General features: G+C 45.8%; 1 protein-coding gene across 3 annotated transcripts in view; it reads right to left on the bottom strand.

Moving 5' to 3' along the window:
- Nucleotides 1-709: 709 nt before the first annotated feature.
- Nucleotides 710-23,005, bottom strand: part of LOC310788142 (choline transporter-like protein 2) — a 34,100-nt gene continuing 11,804 nt past the window's right edge. The window contains exons 1-22 of one of the 3 annotated variants that reach the window (XM_083649655.1): nucleotides 19,066-19,321; nucleotides 14,339-14,387; nucleotides 14,156-14,229; nucleotides 13,869-13,953; nucleotides 13,638-13,722; nucleotides 12,853-12,966; nucleotides 12,625-12,685; nucleotides 10,825-10,948; nucleotides 10,583-10,666; nucleotides 10,308-10,420; nucleotides 9,039-9,170; nucleotides 8,073-8,172; nucleotides 7,311-7,403; nucleotides 6,618-6,702; nucleotides 6,220-6,482; nucleotides 5,844-5,938; nucleotides 5,255-5,358; nucleotides 5,056-5,129; nucleotides 4,494-4,564; nucleotides 4,259-4,347; nucleotides 3,947-4,031; nucleotides 710-1,813 (exon numbers count right to left, since the gene is read on the bottom strand). In XM_083649655.1, the coding sequence (XP_083505781.1) occupies nucleotides 1,707-1,813; nucleotides 3,947-4,031; nucleotides 4,259-4,347; nucleotides 4,494-4,564; nucleotides 5,056-5,129; nucleotides 5,255-5,358; nucleotides 5,844-5,938; nucleotides 6,220-6,482; nucleotides 6,618-6,702; nucleotides 7,311-7,403; nucleotides 8,073-8,172; nucleotides 9,039-9,170; nucleotides 10,308-10,420; nucleotides 10,583-10,666; nucleotides 10,825-10,948; nucleotides 12,625-12,685; nucleotides 12,853-12,966; nucleotides 13,638-13,722; nucleotides 13,869-13,953; nucleotides 14,156-14,229; nucleotides 14,339-14,387; nucleotides 19,066-19,108 (2,130 nt within the window). In that variant the 5' untranslated portion in view covers nucleotides 19,109-19,321 and the 3' untranslated portion in view covers nucleotides 710-1,706. Of the gene's footprint in view, nucleotides 1,814-3,946; nucleotides 4,032-4,258; nucleotides 4,348-4,493; nucleotides 4,565-5,055; nucleotides 5,130-5,254; nucleotides 5,359-5,843; nucleotides 5,939-6,219; nucleotides 6,483-6,617; nucleotides 6,703-7,310; nucleotides 7,404-8,072; nucleotides 8,173-9,038; nucleotides 9,171-10,307; nucleotides 10,421-10,582; nucleotides 10,667-10,824; nucleotides 10,949-12,624; nucleotides 12,686-12,852; nucleotides 12,967-13,637; nucleotides 13,723-13,868; nucleotides 13,954-14,155; nucleotides 14,230-14,338; nucleotides 14,388-19,065; nucleotides 19,322-23,005 lie in introns of those variants that run through there. The other 2 variants (XM_083649656.1, XM_083649657.1) reach the window with 2 other exon arrangements.

Here is a 23,005-nt window from a genome sequence, read left to right as displayed (position 1 = left end):
AGTTGCTTCATTTTCCTTTGAACACTCAAATGTACAAGTGATGACTGTCAGACCTCTTGAGCTGACGCTGCTTATTGGAATTCAACTTGACTCACCTGTGTAGCTGCCTTTGTACTTTAGAGTCTCCAAACCACCTGGCTTGCATGTCTTTTAGACTAGACTGTTGGGGAGGAAATTGCACCAATTGTGTGTAATTTGAACATTAGTCTTTCTGTCTGCTCCATGTTATTGCTGTGATCACTGCACTGCATATACTGCACAAAGACAAATTCCTCGTTTGTAATACGTTTACTTACTATGGGCATTAAAATAATCCTGAATATGGTGTAATACAATATTTTCCTATATAATGTATTTACCAGAAACCTGGTACATGCACTGTCAGCACAGTGCATTGCTTTCTGCTGAGCTGTTAATATTAATGATTCTTAGAACGAGGGGAGGGAAGTGACACCAAATCTGTCATCTATAAACCAGACCTGTCCTGGGACTGTCAGATGGTGCTTACATAAAGCCAGCGCTGCAATAAAAGCTCTTCTGCTACCACATGCTGACAGAACTAAACTGAGCTCTGGGTGGGGTGAAGTGGGGCCGGGCAAACAAGAGAATGATATTTAGAGTCAACACTCCCTCTCATGGTCAAATATAGAACAGCAGACAGCTTTCCTCATAGGTCATACTCCATTCAGGCACACACAATTTATATGTATAAAACTATTTTTTTTTATTTCAAAAATCAAACACGCTCAATTTAACTCCACAGGATGAAAATCAAACTTGCTCAATTTAACTCCACAGGCATGAAACGGCCTCACACAAAGTATGTTGCTAAAGACAATTACGTAAGTGATAATGTACATGATAAGTTTAGCTTCAACTCCCATCTCCGTCCTTCTCCACAGGTTTGCGGATAAGGTTCCTCCACAGTATCAGATGCCTTATGCAAAAGTCAAAAAAAAATGAAAAAAAATGTCCTACCAGGCTTTGACAATGACTGGTAGGAGCAATGGCTTTGGTAAAAATAAGGTTAAATATTTAAAATGTTACACAGCTCTTATAAGGTTGCTCATCATGAGAGCAACAAAAACAGCAATGAAACAGCAAAGGCCTGTGTGTCTGTGTGTATACATACAGCTATCAAACCTTTTAATAGAACTTTGAATACATTTTAACGCTCACCTTCATGTAACACGCTCAAATAATAAAAATACAACATGCTCAAATTACGCTGCTTCTTTAACCAAAAATGTGCAACACACTGAAAACATGCTTAGGTTTGTAACAATAAATGAATGAATCATCTTCAAAATTCTAAAATACTAAAAAAAAAAAAAAAAAGAACACAGTTCTAAATTCAATAGTGGACATCATGAAAAATATATTTGCCTCACTCATAAAAAGCAGAGACATGCAGCATTAAAATATAACTCCATTTTGGGGAATGTGAAACCCTTTTAAAACCTGAGGGGATGACACTTTGCACATTGGACTGAAGTTATGACACGTGTGCTGGTCACACATCAACACGATGGCTGACACGACTGATTGTCACATAGGCACTTGGGTGACTGATGGCATTAGGTCCTTTCTCCAGCCTCTTTGATTAAAAGGTGTATTCCACTGTACATTCCACTGTACAGTACTCGCTCCACAGTGGATTTGAGCTCAGAGCCTTGTGCTAACACTCCCACCGTTTAGGGGGCGCTCTACTCCGCAGGCTGCGGCTTGTTCCTCTTATTCAGGACTTTGCGGAGGCTCTCTGGCATCAGGTAAGGCCTTTCTGCGCTGCCATCATTCCTCTCAAGATCCTCCACTATAAAGGGATGAAATGAAAATAGAATTAAACGACAGCAATCAGATGTACAGTTTTTTAACTCATGAAAACAGTCTAAAACATTTCTTAGCATAGCAGAGGCACTTTACAGCCCAAAAGCAAAGTCTTAAAGGAAGCCAAGTCATTAAAAAATACAGTCACGCTTCACAATGTCCATACTGTAACTAAATCTAGAGGAGGAGTGTTACAAAGTTACCTTTGCTTGTTTCCAGTTCCACACATGTATCACAGACAAAAGGTCAAATCGGCAGGTAACAAACCCTTGCAGCTTTAATCAATAGTTTTGACTATCACTACAAATGTACAGGCAAATAAAACAGCCACCATGTAGGCAGTTCAAATCCCTTAGCTTCATGCAGTGGACAATCACTGCCTTCAATACAGCTTGTCAAACCAACTGCACTGCCAGGCACATAAGAGTATTTCATAGCAAAGAGGTACTGGATGCGAATGCACTGCTTTACAGGGAAATGTTCCACATTATGAGGCTAACAAGCCACCAGCGTCAAGAGCATCACTGGTGTTCATATAGATATCAAATCACTCATGGCTTAGTAAGTGGACAGAAAATAAAACAGTGCATTGGCACTAGAGCGTACTAAAGTACTAGCATTGATAGCGCATAAACTGTAAACAATACCTGTAAAGTTTTAAGTCCAAGGTGCGCAAATTAAACTGACACTACTGTAAATTAGGCACATCGTCGGCTTAAAGTTTCTATTGGCCAGTGGCAGTGGTAGAACTGTTTAAAAAAGGCAAAAAACTCATCTCAAAATGTCAGTTTACCCCCGCACAGGCCAATCACACCGCCACATCTCCAGAGAATTATTTGAGCATGGAAATTCAACAGTTTTTCCAACATGTCCAAAAACTACCATTAACCAACGACAGACATCAGAAGTACAGTGTCTACCACAGGCGGGGAAAGGCACGGTTGTCAACAAGTGCAACTTTCGAAATCATTTCCAATAGGGGGCGCCTTACGTTAGATTTCATGCAACATAGTACCCAGATATTTCTGCACACATCCGATCTCATCATTACTGGACTCATGCTTGACATTCTTTCAAGCTAAATCCTGAACATCTTATTTCCCATGGCTCCTTGGGATGAGAGACGGGTAAAAGGAAACTATTTCTCCAGCCGTGACAGGAGTCATCAGTTGTAAAGTACAATTCACAAAGTGAGGCATTCATTTTGTGTTATGCCCATAATTTAGTGACAAATCTGCTGCAGATACACACACATTGTGTGCCAACAGTGTCTTTGCCCGCACTACTCTTCCTAACTAAGCTACTTCCTCCTCCTGCTGCTGCATCTGAGTGTGCTGCTGCTTCAGCTGGACTTCTTCATCTTCCGGAAGCCGAGCAGAAGATGGAGACGGATCTTCTGCTTTGTTCTCCCAGAGAATCTCATGGAGCGTCGAAGACATGTAATAAGGCCTCGCAGCCGAGCCGTCATTGCGCTCCAGGTCTTCGCCTTATTGTGTGTGTGTGTGTGTGTGTGTGTGTGTGTGTGTGTGTGTGTGCACGTGCACGTGCAAATTAATCGATGGAGAAGGAAGTTATTATTGAAGGCCATGAAGTGTCAGAGGACCAGGAGGAAGAGGAGGTGGAGGTGGTGAATTGAGGGAAGTGAGAGGGAAAAACAAGAGAGGAGGGGAGAGAAAGAAAGTCAAAATAGCAAGCCAAGACACCCACAGGAATTTCAAAAAGATTTTGAAAGTTAACAGACCAACACCAGCAATTAGCAAGTTAACATATTGCAAGCCACTGATTGTTATTTTTTTTAAATGGTGTTGAGAATTTGAAGTGAGACACACAACACCATACTCATGCAATTTAGAATGAGTGACAGCCCAACACCAGAAGCAATGAAGGTTCAAGCAGTGAGAGAAGTTTTGATTCAGGCCATCAAATGGCATTCTACTGTATATCCGTCACTGAATGATTTGTCTTCCCAAAAATGAGCCTTTCTTCCTTGAATATACCATGAGATGTTTGCAATGTCCCTTTCTTACATACTGGAGAGGTCCATCTGGCACTTGTGTAACTGATCTGAATGTATTATGAAGATGTCCAATATGAGAAAGACTGTGGAGGTGTTACTTACAGAAGCAGAGGAAGAGCGTGTCCACACACATGGCATAAACGCTGAAGAAACCATGGGCGATGAGGTAGGCGCCAACCACCACAGTCTAGAGAACAAGAACATACACATTTCATCCAGAACATACATATAGCTACAAAAAAAGCAGGGGCAAAACAGCAGATTAACTGCAATCTCCCATTACAAATGACAAAAACTTTTGATCCAAAAAAACTTAAATCCAGAGGAATTACAAAAAAGAAAAACCACATCCTTGTACATCCAGAAGATGAAATGATCTCTGACTCTGACTGGAAGCACAACTATCAGACTCACCAGGATGGGCACCCAGTAGTAGTGGAGATTGGGAGCCGTGTCCGCGAAGGCCCTCACTCTCCCAGAGAAGAAAAAGAATGCAAAGATGCCTGTGGTGGAAAGACAGAAGAGAGAAGACAACTCACAATCCACATCTTCTCAAATAATTTTCCAACTCAACTCAAACGTGCCAGCGTGATGATACTACCAGCATGATGAAGGATCAAAAGAATAGAACAGCCAAAGATTGACTCACCCACAATCCCCACAACGAGGAGTTTGCCCAAGAACAATAGGAAATCTGTCACTTTGTCCAAGACAGCTACCCTGTGAGATTAAACACAATCAATGTATCTATTAAAATCTTATATAACAGGACATACATACAACAGGACAGGAGGAAAAGACCTCAACGGGGCTGTCATGGACTACAGTAGCTATCCATGACGGGAAAGCTACCGAGTCTATGAGAGCGCGGGTGGGACTCAGCGACTGACAACCTGCTAATCGTCCCTGCAATGAAGACGACAACGAATCAGATCATCAGCACATCACTTGAGACATCATCTGCTGGAATCGAGCTCCGAATATGTAGCTGCAGCTGGTCCAAGAAAACATCTATCAAAGGCTTAAGAATACAGCAAGGCAGAGATGACCATCATACAGCAGGAGGGATTAAAACACCAAGGAGCCTACCCACCTGATGACCCCAATGAAGCATTTAGCCCTACCTCCACTGAAGACATCAAGGAAGTGCCGTAAAACTGCACGAAATCATAAATGTAACATTTACATCACACCATCTATTCTACACTCACCTGATCATGTTCCTCATTAGGAGGAAGAAGGCATTTCTGGCAGATGTGCAGAAGTTTTTACCATAAATCGCCACCTAGGGACAAAAGGCAGTCATGACATTCAAGACAAACTCCAGAGATGAATAATGTGTATCCATAATAATAATGCTAGTGGGGCAGAGGGCACCAAAGGAAGTAACCCCCCCCACACCACACACACCATAATGTAGGCATTTCTGTTGAGGAACTTGATGAATTTCTCCAGGCACCAGAAGCAGCATTTCAGACAGCACAGCAGGAACTTGGTACACTTATTTTGGGCTCCTGTGAGGGACCCACACACACACACACACACACACACACACACACACACACACACACACACACACACACACACACACACACACACACACACACACACACACACACACACACACAGCAACAACAGATGTAGCCAATGTAAATCTTCTTGGGTCTGCATGTTCAGAGCCCAACCCAAACAGTGGAGTATCTGGCACCATTCCTGGCATTAGGTAGCAGGACAATAGGGGACAATGAATCCCAGGAAGTTAAACAATTAAAGAAAATATTGGGTCATCAATACATAATACATCTTCCTGCAGCTGATCATTTACTTGCTACTTTCTGAATTAATACTCTGATACAGTAAACGCTACCAATGTGGGATAGAACAAAGGCTACAAGTTCTTAGCGAGTACACTTTGACCCAGGTCTGTATGTTATCATCAGTATAGATTGTAGCCTAAAGTAGATGTCTACATAGTAATAGTGTTACAAAGTGAACAGACCTTTAAGCTTGTGGTCCACATACTCCAGCAGAACCCTGATGATCTGAATAATAGAAAGGATGAGGGAGCCAAACGCCAGAGTTCCTGTGTGATACCTAACACAGAGGGAGACAAAAGTATAATAAATACATAATAAAATCCAAATCCCACACACTTACAGGAAAGTTAGGAAAATAGCATGTTTTGATGTCATGTGTATCAACTGATAGAGCAACTATGGAGACACTTTTGTATAAAACAACATAGATCACACGCAAACCAATGCAGCATGTATTAAAGTGTGTGTCGACTGGGCGTCCGGGTAGTGCAGCAGTGGTAGATTCCCTGCCTACCAGCACGAGGGTCGCAGGTTCGAGCCCCTGCGTTATCCACACACCTGAGAGATCTGCCCAGGGCAGAGAAGATCGGGAAGGCAGGCATGTCGTCGGGCTTGACGAAGGCCCAGTAGTAGGAGGCAAAGGCCCCTGCCAGGGTCATCTGTCCCAGAGCCGTGACAAAGTTGGCACACCAGAAGAAGAGGAAGACGTTGTAGAACTGCAGGCCGATCAGGTACTTGTGGTAAACCGTCTCTCCTCCGTAGAAGGCAAACAGGCACTCGGAGTCGGGGCACTCCGCTTTGACGTTAGTGGTGGTGAAGTTCTGACCACAGATACAGGTTATATAGAGAGATGGTACACACAGTTTGTAATGATTTATCAGATGGGAAAAATTTAACGATCATTTACTTCTGATGGAAACGGACAATTTGTTGACAAATCAAATGCGAAAACTCACAGCTGGGTCACAGGTTTTCCTCGAGTGCTCACAGGCTGTCTCATTGAACACTTTGTAGATGGGCTCGTTAGAGGTGGACAAGAAGCTGATAAATACTGTTAAGGACTATAATGATGAGGACATCTATAAAGACTACAAATCCCAACCTCATTCATCACCAATGTTTATCTGGGGGGGTTTTCCACACTTGCCTTTTCACAGCAAAGCTGTGTCTCACACACACTCTCTCACACACACGCGCACACACACACACACACACACACACACAGTCTGTCGCTGGCCACTGGGTGGCAGTGTGTGGTTAGGTGCCAGTGCCTGGCTCATAGGCAGCTCAGTTGTTGTTGAGGGTGGTGTCACGGTTACCCTCGCTCATGGATTTGGCTAGCTTATGAATTTGGCAGCAACCGAAGCTAGCCCGTCCAGCGACGAGGGGAGGGTCACTCCCCTCTCGTTTCAGTCCGACAGCCTCGTGTTTGACAGTGATTACAGTTGCTGGAAGCCTAGACGCACGAGTGCCTCATGATAATGGTAAATAACGACGTCCACAGTTCGGGTTGCCGTGACGGCGGGGGAGACCGTTAATCACTTTCCCTTGCCCATTATTCCCAGACCTGTGACAGCGATGTTTCAGTCTCAAGTCTGCTTTCAGCTTTTTGGCTAAATAATAACATTCAACAGCACTTGAAAGGATACACAGCAGTCACTGCCCAGTAGGCGATGACCATGGCCAAGAGGAGAAAAGTGAACAGAGGGTAGAAGAGGGAAGACATCACATGCCCGATGGCTCTGTAAACACAACAAGAACAGCAGCAGTGAGGAGGAGCGAGCAGGGGAGAAAAAACATCTATTGCTATATTTGAATGACCTCATATGTGGCTGTGCTTTTAACTTGACATTTCAATCCATTACTATGAGTCACACTAAACTGCATTTGAAAGCAAAGCCATTTAACATCTGTTTTTCACCCTCTCCTCTAAGGCCATGTTCAGTCTAGGAGGCCAAATCTGATTTGTGAACTTTAATGACCTATTAATGATTCCATCCAGATTGGTTTTATGAGTCTGGACGCTCCCAAGTCTGATTTGTGTCACTTGTCCCAAAACCACATATGGAGGTAGTTTCCAATCTGCTTTTGACTGATGTGACTTCAGTGTGAATGCGCTGATCATCACCCAAATCAGATTTGAGAGTGTCTTTTGCAGGGGGCGGGGACTTGAAGAGCAGAGAGCAGACATGCAAACGCTGCCAGAAACATTGTATGTTGGCTCATTGTATCTGGACACACAGATCCGACTTGAACACTTGCCCAAATCAGATTCGTGGCAGTGCGGACACACTCCCAAATCAGATTTGGGAAACCAATCAAGATAATGATGATTAATTACTTTAGCAGCAAATCGGATTTGCCTGTAATGTGAACATGGCCTAAGTGTTTCTCGGTGACGTATGTCTGACCTGCTGGCCTCTTTGATAAGAGCAATGGCGATGAGGATCCTCTTCCTGAGGAAGATAAGCAGCAGGATGATTATAACCTCCACGATGGCCAGGATGATCACTGAGGGAGAGAGGGTGGGCCAGAGAAAGCAATGATGAGAACACTATATACTGTGCAGAGAGGATTCATTGTGACGCCTTACTGGAGAATCGCACTGGTTGCATTTGCGTTGCGTTGCGGCTGTGCTCCGGTTTTGCTCCGTGCTCCGCCAACACTAACCGGCTGCGTGCAGAGCACGTCACGGCTCCGCCAGACAGCTAGAGTGACGAGACCGACAAGTTCTCGCGGTGAAATCGCGTGAGACAATTTGTATGTGGGATAAATACAACGACAAACAGGCAGAAGATCATTGTTCCCAACTGGAGAAGCAGAGGAGGGGTGGACTTGCTTGGTGTTGTCCTTGTAAAAAGGATGTGTCGTGTCATATATTATTTTGTGGTTTTCCACTTCAATTATTAAGTTATTAAGTTAAGTTTCAATTATAAGTTCAATTATGAACTTTTCCTCATACATGTTTGTCCTCTGGCTTGATATTGAATGCTGTAAACACCTCTGCCCTGTTGATTCCATGCCTGGCTCCGCCCAACTTGCTGCAGCTTTGCTCCGACATCCGTGAAAAATAGAAGCCTTGCGTATCTTTTTCGGAGAGCTCCGGATCGTCGGAGCTGGGACGGAGTAGACACGCAACGCAGCGGAGTAGGTGGGAGTTGACACAATGATTAGAGTGGAAACGTATCGGCTCCGAAGCTGTACCGCAGCGCAGATGGACCGAACACGGGCTCAGTGGAATGTGGCCGTTACAGTTCAGTTTGATTGTGTGGGCTGGGCATGTGTTAGACCAATTTTGTAGGAAAAACATCAGGAATTGAGTGTGAGCACGTAGTAGGAGTGAGTGTGTGTACATCATGTATGTGTTGTGTACTCACTGAAGGCCAGCCAGGTCTGTCTGATCTGCAGGTAGACTGAGAAGTCTGTCTGGAAGCCCAGGTCCTGTAGGGTCACATCAGCACCAGGCTCTCCCTTCAGGGAAGCATACTCCAGGTAGCAGTGGACGATTCCTAACCAGCAACAACAAACAAACAAATCACAAAAGAGAGAGCATTTTATACCAATTTCCCAACAAAAAGGGAAGTAGTGTATGCAAAAGAACAAAAATGGAAATTATGATATTCGAAAAATCGTATTCTATACTCTAGTCTAGACAAACACCACTGCCAGCAAATGTTTTTCCTAAAATGTAGATCCTACAGCAAGTTTACAGTACGTAGTTCCTCATGCCGTGTTCCATTCAAGGTCAGAAATGACCAACTTGTAGGTGGTAATGACAGAACCTCTATATCAGGCATGTCCAAAGTCCGGCCCTGGTGCCAATTGCGGCCCGCGGACAGATTTTAAGTGGCCCTTGGCTTGTCTCTCAAAATATACTATATGTGGCCCTCCACACGGTATTGGTTAATCAAGCAAGTTCAATTTGCATTTTTTCCCTTCACCTAACGATGACAGCACTATCATACAGTTTGTACAGGAACCAAGTAGGAACAGCACATGCAGAACTAATGTTTTCAGATGGTTAAGTACAATTGTATGTGATTTTCTTTTTTTTATAACCCATATGATGCGAGAAGCACCTGGCCCCCCGGCATTTTCACATTATCTAATCTGGCCCCCATTCAAAAAGGTTTGGACACCCCTGCTCTATATTATGTTCCAGTGATGCAGCTCAGAGACCCATGGAGAATGGCTGGTGCTAAGATTTTCTTTGCCCAACACATGCAACAGCTAATGTTATGTCAATGACATTTGACGTTAGCTAGCAAATTAGTATAGAATGTTAGCAATGTTACCATGCAGACGTTTTGATAACTGTGGTCATATGATGCTGAAAATAAAATGTATCTTTACGATAATAAAAATGTTAAAAGTAATGCTGTGTACAATTGACAGCGTATGCCACCATGTTGATATTATGTTAGATAAGTGCATCTCTGCAATCTCAGGGTTAGGAAAACAAACGTCTCGGAATTCCAAATTGATGGGCTGTTCCACAGCATCCCCCCCCCGCCCCCCCGCCCCCCGAGTAGGAAGAATGTATGACTTTCTAACATCTCCGGAACGCAGCATCAGAACCGCTCATTTGAGGTGAGATTGACACAGATGATGAGAACGTCTCAGAAGAAGCCACTTTAGCCCCTTACCGTATCCTATGACCAGTATCACCAGGACGATCATGACCCACACCATGATGCCTGCCAGGAAGCGCAGGAGGACGATGAAGAGCAGGCTGGTGAGCATCGCAATAACCAATCCTCTAGAGGGAGAGAAGTGAGGGTGTGACACGAGAAGCTCGGCAAAGAAGGTGAGCAGTAAAAACAGGTGATATCGTTTGGTTTTTGAAGGCCTTCACAGTTCTCCATTAGGAGAGTGAAGGAGTGGCAGGAAGTGGATTTTACGATGAAGCACAGCGACTTACATGAGGATCCAGTACCAGGACTGCGTGTAATCCTCGAAGATCTTCATGACCACCTGACGAGCCTCAATCACCACAGTGGCATTCCTGTGGGAAACATCAATGTGTCTTCATCCCGTTGATCACAGTGCCCCCTTCAGACAATACTTATAAAACTCATTTTGTTTAATGTTTAATTAATGTCCTAAAAAAATGGTGACCGTATGAAAGCATGTATGAAACAAGGATGCCTGTGATGTGCTCACTTGACTCCATCCACTAGATCCTTGGCGTCTCTCATGGTCCCGGTTCCATCATCGAAATGAGAGTTGTTTCCCACAGTGATCAGCCCTCCTTTCTGGCCCAAAGCAGGGAAGCACCTTCGAGTGACTGGAGGCAGGTGGAAGAAGAGGAACTGGTCAGAGGTCAACAGCAGAGGAGCATGCATGCTCAGCAAGGAGGGGGTCCCCAGCAAAAAGGGGAATTATTTATTTTCACTATAATTCCATCCATACGTAACACAATGACAATGTATGACTTTTTTGGTCACGGGTCTCATACACTTTCTGTAATGAATGTCTAAAAGCAAATTTCTTATCAGATGGTGGACCCTGGGACAAAATCTTATCAATCAATCTTATCTTTTTGTGTCAATTTAGGGGTCCTTGATGTGAAAAAGTTTGAGAAGCACTGATCTAGGCCATATCACTATTAGTTAAGATAATTCTTCATAATGACAAACACGGTACTGTAGGTCTACAACTACATAAAATTGTTAATCACATGTATTGGAATGAAATTACCGTTTTCCATACATTTCAGGACCTTTTTGTTCAATTCCCAAGAGTATTAGGCATAAATTCACAATTTCCATACACCAGATGTTTTTTACAGTTTTTCCAGACCTGACTAGGAGCTGTGGAAGTATGCAAAGTATATCCTATTTTGAATGATCTATTTTGCCTTTATGATGTAGAAATGAGACGTGCGCAGTATACACTAGTGGTGGAGGGCAGGGAGAGCATGTTACAGATGGGTTGGTCGGTAATCAACTCCATAGGTGTAGTGCCGGTAGAACGCGGGGGAACGGCGTTCCCATACTTCTCCAACAGGTGTTTGTGTGTGTCAGTGTGTGTGTGCATGTCGAGCCAATAAAACGAGTGAAACTTGGCAACGTTGTCATTCGTCCTATATTTAAGGTGGGCTGAATGATTCACACAGCATCAACTCGCGGCTTGAAGAAAGAAGGAAACATTCCACCTTAATTAACTACAGCGCGGGGGAAACCTCAGTTTAATAAAAGCTATACTGAAACAGCTACTGGCTTTTTCAGCATCAAAATATTTTTTTCCCCCCAGTAGCCTACCTCACTTTAACAAGTAAAGATGAAAAATGCAGCCAAACATCCTTTCATTTTTCGGACAAGCTGTTAAAAAGGTACGTTTACAGGCATGAAGAAACTGTTAAAAGCGTGTTTCTTTTCAACGCGGTTGAATCAAAAGTTAGCGTTAATCACCCCATTGCAATTTGCATCGCCAGAAAATCACACAAGTTGCACAAGGCATTGATCATCATTTGGCACGGCGGCCGGCATTTTTAGAATTTGAAATTCTGTGGAAATGTAGTGGGAGTAAAATTAATTCACCACAAAATTCTAAAAATGCTGGCCGCCGTGCCAAATGATGATCAATGCCTTGTGCAACTTGTGTGATTGCTGGTTGAGAGATTGTTTAGCTGTTTGTGTTGATAACTGACTGCTGAGTCTGCTCTGCTCTGCCCATATACGTCTTTTAGTTTCAGAGCTGCAAATGTCATGGGCTACAGACACAATTAGTTAAGTCGTGTGTCAGTGACAGTGGTTTGCAGCACTTGAGGAATCCGTGAGTTTGCTCGTTGATATAAGCTATTGCCCGAACGATTAATTAATGAATAGGCTACGTGAACGTTAGCGTGTGTGCGTGCGGGGGGGGGGGGGGCTTTGTTGGGACCTGTGCGTGTGCAGGTGTTCCCCATATAGGTGCGTTCCCCCACTTCTCTAGATAGCACTACACCTCTGATCAACTCACAGGGTTTGCTGGGGTACAGCATGGCCGGACATAGACCGGCCTTCAGGATCTCTGGTACGCTCTGAAACAACACGTTAAATAAACTACATTTAAATGAAGAAAGAAAAAACATTTCAAAGCAAGTATTACCCGAAGTTGAAGATGTTGAAATTGGCCAGAAGCATGGTGGAAGGTTGGAATTTAAAACACTCACAACAACCAAAGTTCCCAGCTTGGCATTGTACTGACCAGTTTGCTAGTCAGCTCTTCCTTGCAGAAGGTCTTGTAATATTCAAAATCCTTGTTGTTGGTGTAGGCCTTGATCAGCGTCATGAACTTATCAGGGCACTTCTCCACACACATCTGAGGTCCAAGCAGAAGTTATAGCATGATAGTTTCATTAAGTACAGGGGTCTTACTGCATCTAAGCATTCACATCATGATTACAGAACAATGCAGCATGGCAGGGTGGCGAATTAACAAATGGTGAGAATAACATGGAAGGTGACCAACTTTCAAACATAAAAAACAAAGGAAAAAAGCCTCCATACTGCTCAGCTGGCATAGGTAATCCAAGTCTGCACAAGCCCCGAGATGCCAAGTTGACTTGAAAAGACGTCATTTACACACCGTTTTTAGCTGAAATCGTCACCGTGTTGCTGCCGCTCCTCTTGTTCCAGCCTTCCTTCTTCCTATGGCTACAGTGAAGATATCAGCTTAAAACAGGGTGTAAATGACATCTTCTCAAGTCAACTTGGCATCTCGGGGCTTGTGGAGACTTGGATTACGCCAGGTGAGCAGTATGGAGGCATTTTATGTTGGTTTTTTCCCCCCTCATCTTTTTTCACGTTTGAAAGTTAGTCACCATCCACTTCCATTGTTTAGGATATTTCGGCAACTGTGTTTTGCTGTGAAAATCCACAAATGTTTTGTGGACTAGAAAAAACATGTCAGCCGTCCTTCCGTCAGCATGCGGGTGAGTAGATAGGGTGACGTTATCCTTTAAGAGAGGAGGGGAGATCACACCACCTGACCTGTGTGGTAGGACACTGGAACTCCAGCAGCACCATGGGGCTGGCACACTTCATGATGTTGAAGTAGAACAGCAGCGACTTCTTCCTGTTGAAGACCACACACACACACACACACACACACACACACACACACAGAGTTAAAAGAACAGAACACACACACACACACACAGAGTTAAAAGAACAGAACAGGTGATAATCATCCATCCAATCCATGATAGGAAAGCAACTTACTCCAGTGGGGTGCCGGCCTGCCCACAGAACTGGCCGCGACTGTCTGTGGGGTAGATGACCTTCCTGGGGTCACCCTGGGACCAGGCTGGGAGACAACAACAACAACAACAAAAACACTAAGCGACCAATCCATCATAAAGGATATACAGGAAAAAGGTTGGTTTTGCACTTTTTGAAAATTATCTTCTACACAGGAGGCTACATTAATAATAATAAGTTACAGTCCCTTCCAGCTCCTAGTGGAGTAAAGCAGGACTTGAAACCCAGACACAGTGCCGTTTCCTTACCGAGTACTCCCACTGCAATATATCCCAGGATGGCAAGAATGAAGAGGATGCAGCACACGATGTCTGTGCAGCCCCTAGGATGGAGAGAACAGAGAAGGTTTTGGAGGGAGATGGGAAAGCGTTCTGTATCTTCCTGGTCTGCACACTAAAAACCAGGGGGAGCCAATCAAACCTCCATCTCACCTGTTGTGGATTGGGCCCTTGAAGGTGGCGTCATACTTCCTTGGTTCACCTACACACACACACACACACACACAAACATGAATTGATCACTCAGTGAGCTCTAGGCATTGTGGATCAAATCATCACATGACTTGTTGAGTTTAGGCAATTAACAATAAAGACGACACACTGAGGCCATCTTGGTAATTGGTGGTCAGGACTTGTTAATGCAACAATGCACCTTGTAACCACACTGAGCCATGAAGACAGCTGCCAGCTTACAAGTCTTTAAGGGGGAGTCCCACTCTGGTGTGAAATGACTTCGGTGCCTGCAGGCAGACACGCCTGGCAACCCGTCAAATTCCTCCCTGGTGACTCAGCAGAAGCCAGCCCCTTGTGAAATAACGACTTGACTTGACATACCCTGCACAGCCACTAGAGGGGGTCTGAATCATTTGCTGACCTACTGTATGAGTTGGACTATGTTTTGAAAATACTTGTTTAAAAATGAGGTATAGGATGCAGTTACTATAGCAATAAACTGAAAACAAAGCTGTATAATAGTTGTTATCTGAAGCTGGAAACATGAAGCATATTCAATAGAGCGAAGATCACTGATGGATCGAAAAATGTACACCTACTTTTGAAACCCACAATATTCATTAGGAAGCTGATGCTAGTTGAAGTTGTAGCATATACATCTCTGGAAGGTCAAACTGGTTGTGGTTGCTATGAGGTGGTTTTTCAACCATATTGTCCACTTGCACTCGCACTTTGTAGAATTTAATAATTTTTCACTAGGGATGTTGATGTGAAGTACTTCGTGATCAAATATCTGTCATCATTGTAATGTATTTTGTGTGCGGTTGTATTTGTATTGTATTTTGTCTGAAGGCTGCCACAGATGCTAAAAGAATTTGCGAAAGGAGTCAGGACAAATAAACGAAAGTAACTAAGTTGAATTTCCTGTGTCACCACAAACACTGACCCATATAATTTACCAAAGGGCAATTTTGCCTTCACTCAAAATACGCTACTGCCATATTTTCATTTGCAGTTAAAGCATGAACATGGAATGCAATGATCAATTATCAATGATCAATACGCATACCCTGATTTTAATTCCTACAAATTTGCTTTAGGGCTTAAATGCTGCGGTGGTTGTACAAGCCAGATGGTACAACCAGGATGGAGATGTCTCAATAATATCAGAGAGTGCAGACCTGTGGAGGAGTGCCTGGTCCATCAGCTGATGTGCCACTGGCATTCCGATAAGCCTAGCTTGCTCAGCCACAGCTAGATTTAGCAACAGAACTGGGTCTGAAACGGCTTCTGACTGCTTCTTTTGGGTTCTGTCGATTCGTTTGGTGTATAGTCAAGTTAACTGCAGGTGATCTAGGGTCACTAAGAGCTGGCAGGGAAACATCTCACACCTGTAACCTAATAGCATTCATCTTGGCTCAAAAGGCAAGAAGCCTCATTTGGGAAACGTTAGCTTTGATCGTTTTTAGTCAGGTGGTCTCAAAGCTAGAAATTGGAAAGTAATGCACACCATTATCGTTGTTGGAGTGGAGGCGAACAGAAAAACAATAATATAGAGTAATGGCTCCAACATCAAAAATATACTTTTTAAAATTATGATTACCAACATTTATACTGTACTGATCTTGTCAGGACCTTCAACCTCCCAAAGCACTAACAATCAACCCCCTAACCACCAGAACATGAGCGTGTGTAGCATCAGGTATGGCAGCACGTCCAGAGTCAGCGAGTCTAGACGGTGGAGGATGATGTTCTGTGTGGCGTCTCTTGGCACATTCATAATTGATGCGGCAGGTCAGGATATCTCAGTGGTCAGGATGTTACAACGCTGCAGCAAAGCATTTTGCAGACGAGATGCTGAAGTCTTTCTAACAGCCTCCTCTTAGGGGGGGAAAGAGAATACAGAGAGCCTGGGTGTCGCATTTCAACTATGGTGTGAGAGGGAGTATTATCACTGTGTGGGTGCTGCCCTTCTTGATATATGGCAACAGCTGAGCTGAGCCAAGGCTGGTGTTGTTGTCCAAGTAGATTTGCCAAATGCAACAGAGGAAGAAACTTGGAATAGAGTGCTTAAAGGAACGCTCCATCGAACCCCGCCCCCCCTTTCCCGATTTCTCCCAAATCCCCCCCCCCAATAGGCCCTTTTCACAGTGGCCATTCTGTGTTGAAAAGGCAGGGTAAACACAGGTGCTAGCAAAACAGTAATGAGGGTTTCAAACGTCCATGATTGGAAGTTGGAAACCCTCATTAAGTGCAGGACAGACCCCAGGAAGGCAGCGCGAGGCGGAGCTCCGCAGACCGGGCACGCACGCCGCGCTGGGGCCGAGGTGTTCATGCTCAGAGCGCTGCTCAGTCAGAGCTCAGAGCTGTTTATATAGTACAGCGAACGGCCCATGAAAAGTCAACGGAACGCCATTAAAAAGTCAATGAAACGCCCCATATGTTCAGTACTGCGGTTTCACTCTCAAACGATCGTATCAGCACACGAGTAGAATCACCAAACTTGTTTTTTATTTAATGTAAATAGGCCTATTTGTGTTGATCTGTTTCTCTCAACACAGCACATTACTTGAATTGACTAAAAACTAACAGTTAGAAATCAAAGTTGACCACATGGGTCAAGAAATGTGGTCAAGACATGGCTCAGTGTACTTCTTCATTTCATTTCTCTTCCTGTCTCTCCCTGCAAAGTGCAGCGCTCCCAGGGGAGCTGCGGAGCTGCTAGAAAAATCTGCCGACACACGCTTACGGCTGCGGAGGCCTCGCCCCTAGCGCGATGACGTCATATTTGCCGCGCGCCCCTCGCTCTTGGGAGCGTGCCTGGAGTATGTCCCGCCCTTTACTGTGTGCCTCATCACCTGTGTTCACCACCCTGCCTTTTCGACACAAAATGGCCACCATGAAAAGGGCCGATGGTACTTGGCGAATTTTCCCCCCTGCTGCCCCACCCTCTGCCGATCTGGGGAGAGTCGTAGACTAGCACCACGCCTCCGCCGACACATGCGCAGTAGCCAGCCGCTTCTTTTCACCTGACAGCGGGGCTACCGCTACACTCCCTGGACGCCTGACACTGCGCCGGTTTTCAATCAGCTTTGTATAATCGGTAATGTCAGAAAACTGTAAACCGTTTTGCAGGCTTTCATTTAGGGGCACTTTACACGAGGACGGTTTCCTATGGAAACGGGGAATTATTTTATCGTTAGTGCCTCCCGTTAAGACGGCGACGGCGAATTCGCGCTTAGGAAACGACACATTTTGAAACCACCCTCTAGAGTGGAATTGTTGGTGACGCTTCCCGCTGAGCGCTCCATGTAATCGGTTAGAAACGATAGTCTTCCCAGAAACTCTGACGTGCCTGCACACGCGACACACGCTTGGCAACATTCAGAATGCTACACTGCGGCCGACTTCAGTTACATGTTCATAACGTTACTGCTGCTGCGAGGAGCCGATGGCTGTACCCGGTCGGCATTTAACGTTAGGCAAGCACATCGACAGTGTTTTCTCACTGCAGTGTAGGCACACAGTAGACAGTGTCAGCACAGCCAGCGCTCCCGATCCTCGCTGCTCGTTAAAGATTTCCAAATAGGCTTATTCTGATAAACTGGTCACATCTATATAACGTTCTCACCCGAAGAATATTACAACTTTAAAACAGTTTGGTTTTTTTAGCTTGAAAACAGCTTTTTGGCAAGTCTAAAAATTACTACGGTAGCCGTAATCTACTTCCGTGTCTAAAACCCAGAAAGACGATTACGAAATGACGTCATGTAGAAGCGTCCGTGGAGTGACGAGCAACGCCCCGTTGACCATCACAATGCCACCTAGCGACTTGGCATGTACATTACGGCGTTTTAAAAATTCAACAGCGCTCATGTAAACGGGGTAAAGGTGTGAAGGAAAAGGTGTGAAGGAAACGCTATTGTGTCGTTTCTTCCAGAGACTGTCCTCGTGTAAAGGGCCCCTTAGTTTGACAGTTATTGAGAGTTGATTTGAGTTAAGTTGTGGACCAGTGATGTCATTTGTGCATGAATGACAGCACTGGTCCACAACTTAACACAAATCAACTCTTAATAACTGACCAACTAAATGCATGTCTGCAAAACTGTTTACAGTTTTCAGATAGGAAAACTGTATGTGTGAGATCATGTGCAACATAAATCAGCATTGTTTTTCGGTGGAGTGTTCCTTTAAGATGACGGCGGGCTTGTTGACCTGTTTAGCCGTAGCAACAAGGGACACAGGTACATTATAAACAGCATCCAGTCACTGATGTTTTCCTATTTGGATGAAAAAACAGCCTATCCTTATAATCAGCTGCTCCAATCATTATGTGCACACAGCACAGTAACATTTGTGCAAAGACTGATAAAGCTGCCTGCACCCCAGCACACCTGTGTATAATCAACAAAGCTACCAGCCAGCAGGAGCAGGTTGCACACACACACACCCATTCCTGCTTGCCATGTCGACAAGCTGATACTGCCTAGACTCTGGTTTCACTCAGAGCAAAATCACCTTACTCTTCAACAGCCTTCAGGAGAGTGGGTTCCTTTTGGTTCAGCAGTTAAGCCTTAAGATTAATCTGATCAATAAAGATACTTTGAAGATCACTATTTTAGCCAACAGCTAAATAGGAGAAAACTGGTTCTTAGTCCAGATGAAAAAGTTAAAGGAGTATGAGCAGCAGTAATGCTGCTAGTTACCATGTTTTCCATAGTACGCTCCGTCCTCTCCCTCCTCCGGCATCTTGAAATTCCTTTCTGGGCCAAATGTTGAAATAAGCGGAAAAGCCGTTCACTCTTTCCACTTTGTTCCCAGCTCAGTTTTCCAGCCTGGCTCCCGGCTCTTCCCAGCAGTGTGTGTGTATGAATGAGCAGGGAAGACTGGGGGAACACAGCTATTGTGGAGGGAGAAACCTGCCCAACCTGTCCCGGGCCTGAATAGCAGCAATGCTCCACCTCAGAGTTCTCCCTGTGTTTTTCCTGCAACAAGCTGCCTCTCTCCTATCAGTTCACCTGTCTATCTCCCTCTATCTCCGCCCCCTTTTCTCCTCTCCAACAGGACTCTTATTTTCCCCTCTTTCCACTTTTACTCCTGGTTTCCGTTCCACCTCTCTCTCTCTCTGCCCTCACCTCCACAGAGCCATCCAAACACACACCTCTCTCTCTCTGCCCTCACCTCCACAGAGCCATCCAAACACACCTCTCTCTCTCTCTGCCCTCACCTCCACAGAGCCATCCAAACACACTCTCTCTCTGCCCTCACCTCCACAGAGCCATCCAAACACACCTCTCTCTCTCTCTGCCCTCACCTCCACAGAGCCATCCAAACACACACAGGCAGGTCAGGCAGGTCTTAACTACAGAAGCTGGGGCTGATTGAGCAGGCGTGGACAAACACTGACCCCTCCCCCACCTGTTCAGAATGTGTGTGTGGAGAGAGAGGGGGGGAGAGGCAGCAGGAGCCAGGAGGTAGGGGGATGGAAGTAAAGTTGCTCAGATGTGGGAAACGTGTTTGGAGAAAACAGAGGAATTTGCAGCGTGCGTCAGGATTGTGGAGTGTTGTTGTGTAGCTGTGGAGGAGGAGGAGGGATGATGGGATTCAGGTGTGCAGGATATTTCCATCTGACAACTGCAGGCAGCAAACAGCAGTGGAGCGCATGCCGACAATAGACCCTTTTCACAGGGGCCATTTTGTGTCGAAAAGCCAGGGTAAACACAGGTGCAAGCAAAACACCAATGAGGGTTTCCAACTTCCATGATTGGAATTTGGAACGTTGCACCTGTGTTTACCCTGCCTTTTCGTCACAAAATGGCCTCCGTGAAAAGGGTCTATATTAACTTGAAAATGAATCGTTTTTACGCCGTGGCCACTAGGGGCCGAGGCATCTAAGTGGGTTTGTCCCTACGTCTGTCTGTCTGTCTGTCTGTCTGTCTGTTCTTCCCCATAGAAGAAAGAAAGAAAGAAAGAAAGAAAGAAAGAAAGATGTCATTGTTAGTTCTACCCAAGATGGAAAGAAAGTGGCCAGGTTGCTGATGGTGTCATCATACTTGTTGTACGTTACTGTGTAAAGGCTGGCTCACACTACAGGATTTTCAGGCCGATTTATGCCCGATTCACCCCTCCCGAGAATCGGAGGAGAAATCTGGCCTGGCAGCTTGCCAAGCTTGGTCGGGCCCGACGTTCGGCACCGATTATCTTGTAGTGTGAGCTGTTTGCAGATCCAATCTTAACCCTCCCGATCTGCTCAAAGCCTCATCGGGGCCGTCCCGATCATATCAAACATGTTTGATAATGTAGCGTATCGGGTAATTACGTGTATTGGGGTGTTTCCGTGCTTGGCTAGGAACTGATATGTGTGGGTGTGTTCCTAGGGGGAAGGGGATATATGTGACCAGCGGCCGGGGCGGAGGCCAGTCAGGCCATGTGGGCGAGCTGACCGGGTGGTTGCAGAGCTAGCAGCGAAGCTAGCTGCTAGGAGCTATATTGTGAAGACAAGAATAAAAAGCCTGTACCAACTTCAAGTCTCCAGTTCCTTGGACGAATACTCACTTTGTTACATTGGTGTCAGACAGTAAAGCGGTAACGCCTCTGATTCGGCCGAGAGGGGAGAGGGTGAGAAGGAACGGCAAAAGAGACGGGTGGTGCGGCTTTTTGGCTCTAGATCTAGCGCTAGTAAGTTAGCTACCAGGGGTGCTAACTGCTAACTGCTAGCTGCTAAAACCACGTGCGATGGTGCGCGGAGAATGGCCATCGGTGAACGGGAGGAAAGGAGAGCTGACGGCGGGGATCAGCTCGATGCTGGCGGGCATGGAGGCCCGTGTGTTGAGAGAGGTCGGACGGCTGGTGGAAGAGACTCCTGCCTGGGCAGTAGAGGTGATGCGGAGGTAATGCAGCGGGAAGAGCGGCCGGAGGAGCCACGGAAGAGACTGTGTTGGACCTGCAGAGAGCCGGGCCACGTGGCGAGGTGGTGCCGAGGCGGTCCCGGGAGACGGACCGGGTATGCGGGACAACGACATGGACAGCAGGGAGCCTGCTGGGCATGTAGCGCGATCGGACATCTAGCCAGAGAGTGTCCAGAGGCTGTCGGAGATCGGGGGACAGCGGGAGAAGAGAGACGTGCAGGCGGCGGGCAGGTGAGACTCTGCTGGACTTGCCAGTCGCCGGAGTACTTGGCCAGGGACTGCACTGAGAGTGTGGAGGCCGGAGGTGAGACGCAGGCTGGGAAGAGCGTGAGCAGCCGGGGAGAAGAGAACGTGGTGACGGATAGGAGAACGGTGCTGCAGGGGAACAGCCAGAGGGAAGAGAGGGACATCGTCTGCAGCGTTGTTACAGTCGGGAGAGCGACGCTCGTGTCTCCGAGTGAGCGAGAGGGGTTACCGCCGAGGGAACCGGCCCAGCCTAACCGCTATACACCCCCTAACGTTGCACTGCGGAGAGCCGAGGGGAAGATCGACGCCGGTGGTGTTCGCTCTGCTGTCCTCAACCCTGGAGGAGGGGGACGGAAAAACGAGCGAGTGCGAGGCCGGGAGGACGACGCCAGGGTCATCTGGAGAGTCGACGGGCGCGAGTGGAGACGCGGGCAGGCGGAGGACGCGGATGTCGGTCCGGTGCTCGCGGAAGAGACACTCCGCCCATTTGGGCTACTGGGACAAACAAAAGGGGGGACCGAAAAGAGTGCTTCAGGTGGGACAGAAGCTGGGAAAAAGGGGGGATGGAAATGGGGTTTAAAAGAAAAGTTAATGTAAATGTTGGGGTTATTGGTGGGTTGAATTGAAATGTGTGAAAAAGAAAGGAAATAATGAAAACTAGACATTATGGAGTGCCTAATGGGAAACTAGACATTATGGGGGTACCTAATGGAAAACTAGACATTACGGAGTACCTAATGAAAACTGGACATTATGACGGGGGTGCTGAAAAGAAAAGACTGTTTGTTGGGGAATTAGAATTTGATGTGGTGATGGGAAAAAATATTGTGTTGGGTGTGTTTTGGTACAGGGGGATGTGTGTGGGTTGTGCATGTCGCGTGGAAGCGACATTAAATTTGTGTGGGGGAAATGTAGCGTATCGGGTAATTACGTGTATTGGGGTGTTTCCGTGCTTGGCTAGGAACTGATATGTGTGGGTGTGTTCCTAGGGGGAAGGGGATATATGTGACCAGCGGCCGGGGCGGAGGCCAGTCAGGCCATGTGGGCGAGCTGACCGGGTGGTTGCAGAGCTAGCAGCGAAGCTAGCTGCTAGGAGCTATATTGTGAAGACAAGAATAAAAAGCCTGTACCAACTTCAAGTCTCCAGTTCCTTGGACGAATACTCACTTTGTTACAATATTTAGGACTGAAAATCTGCGCAAATTACATCATTCTCCTGCTGCGCGAGACTCCCGTCATTATCGTTAATTGACGCGGCTTATTTGATGCGCTGCGCTGCAGGCAGATAGGCTACCAAATACCAACAGCACAGAACCACAAGTATTTGGGGGAAAATGTCACTAATTTATATCACAATGAATGGACCAATGAATAAAAAGTTGTTATATCGTAGTTTTCGAGCACCTGTCAGTCAGAGGCTGTTAATCTCCTACCTGTCTAACGAGCAGTGTGGGGAAAAAAGGCATTGCTGCTGCGGGAAGCAATCCAGTCT

Source organism: Poromitra crassiceps (assembly GCF_964638095.1).
Source record: "Poromitra crassiceps genome assembly, chromosome: 13".
In the NCBI taxonomy this organism is placed as follows: domain Eukaryota; kingdom Metazoa; phylum Chordata; class Actinopteri; order Beryciformes; family Melamphaidae; genus Poromitra; species Poromitra crassiceps.
Note: the sequence above shows the minus strand (reverse complement) of the source record. Positions and strands in the feature narration are given on the sequence as shown.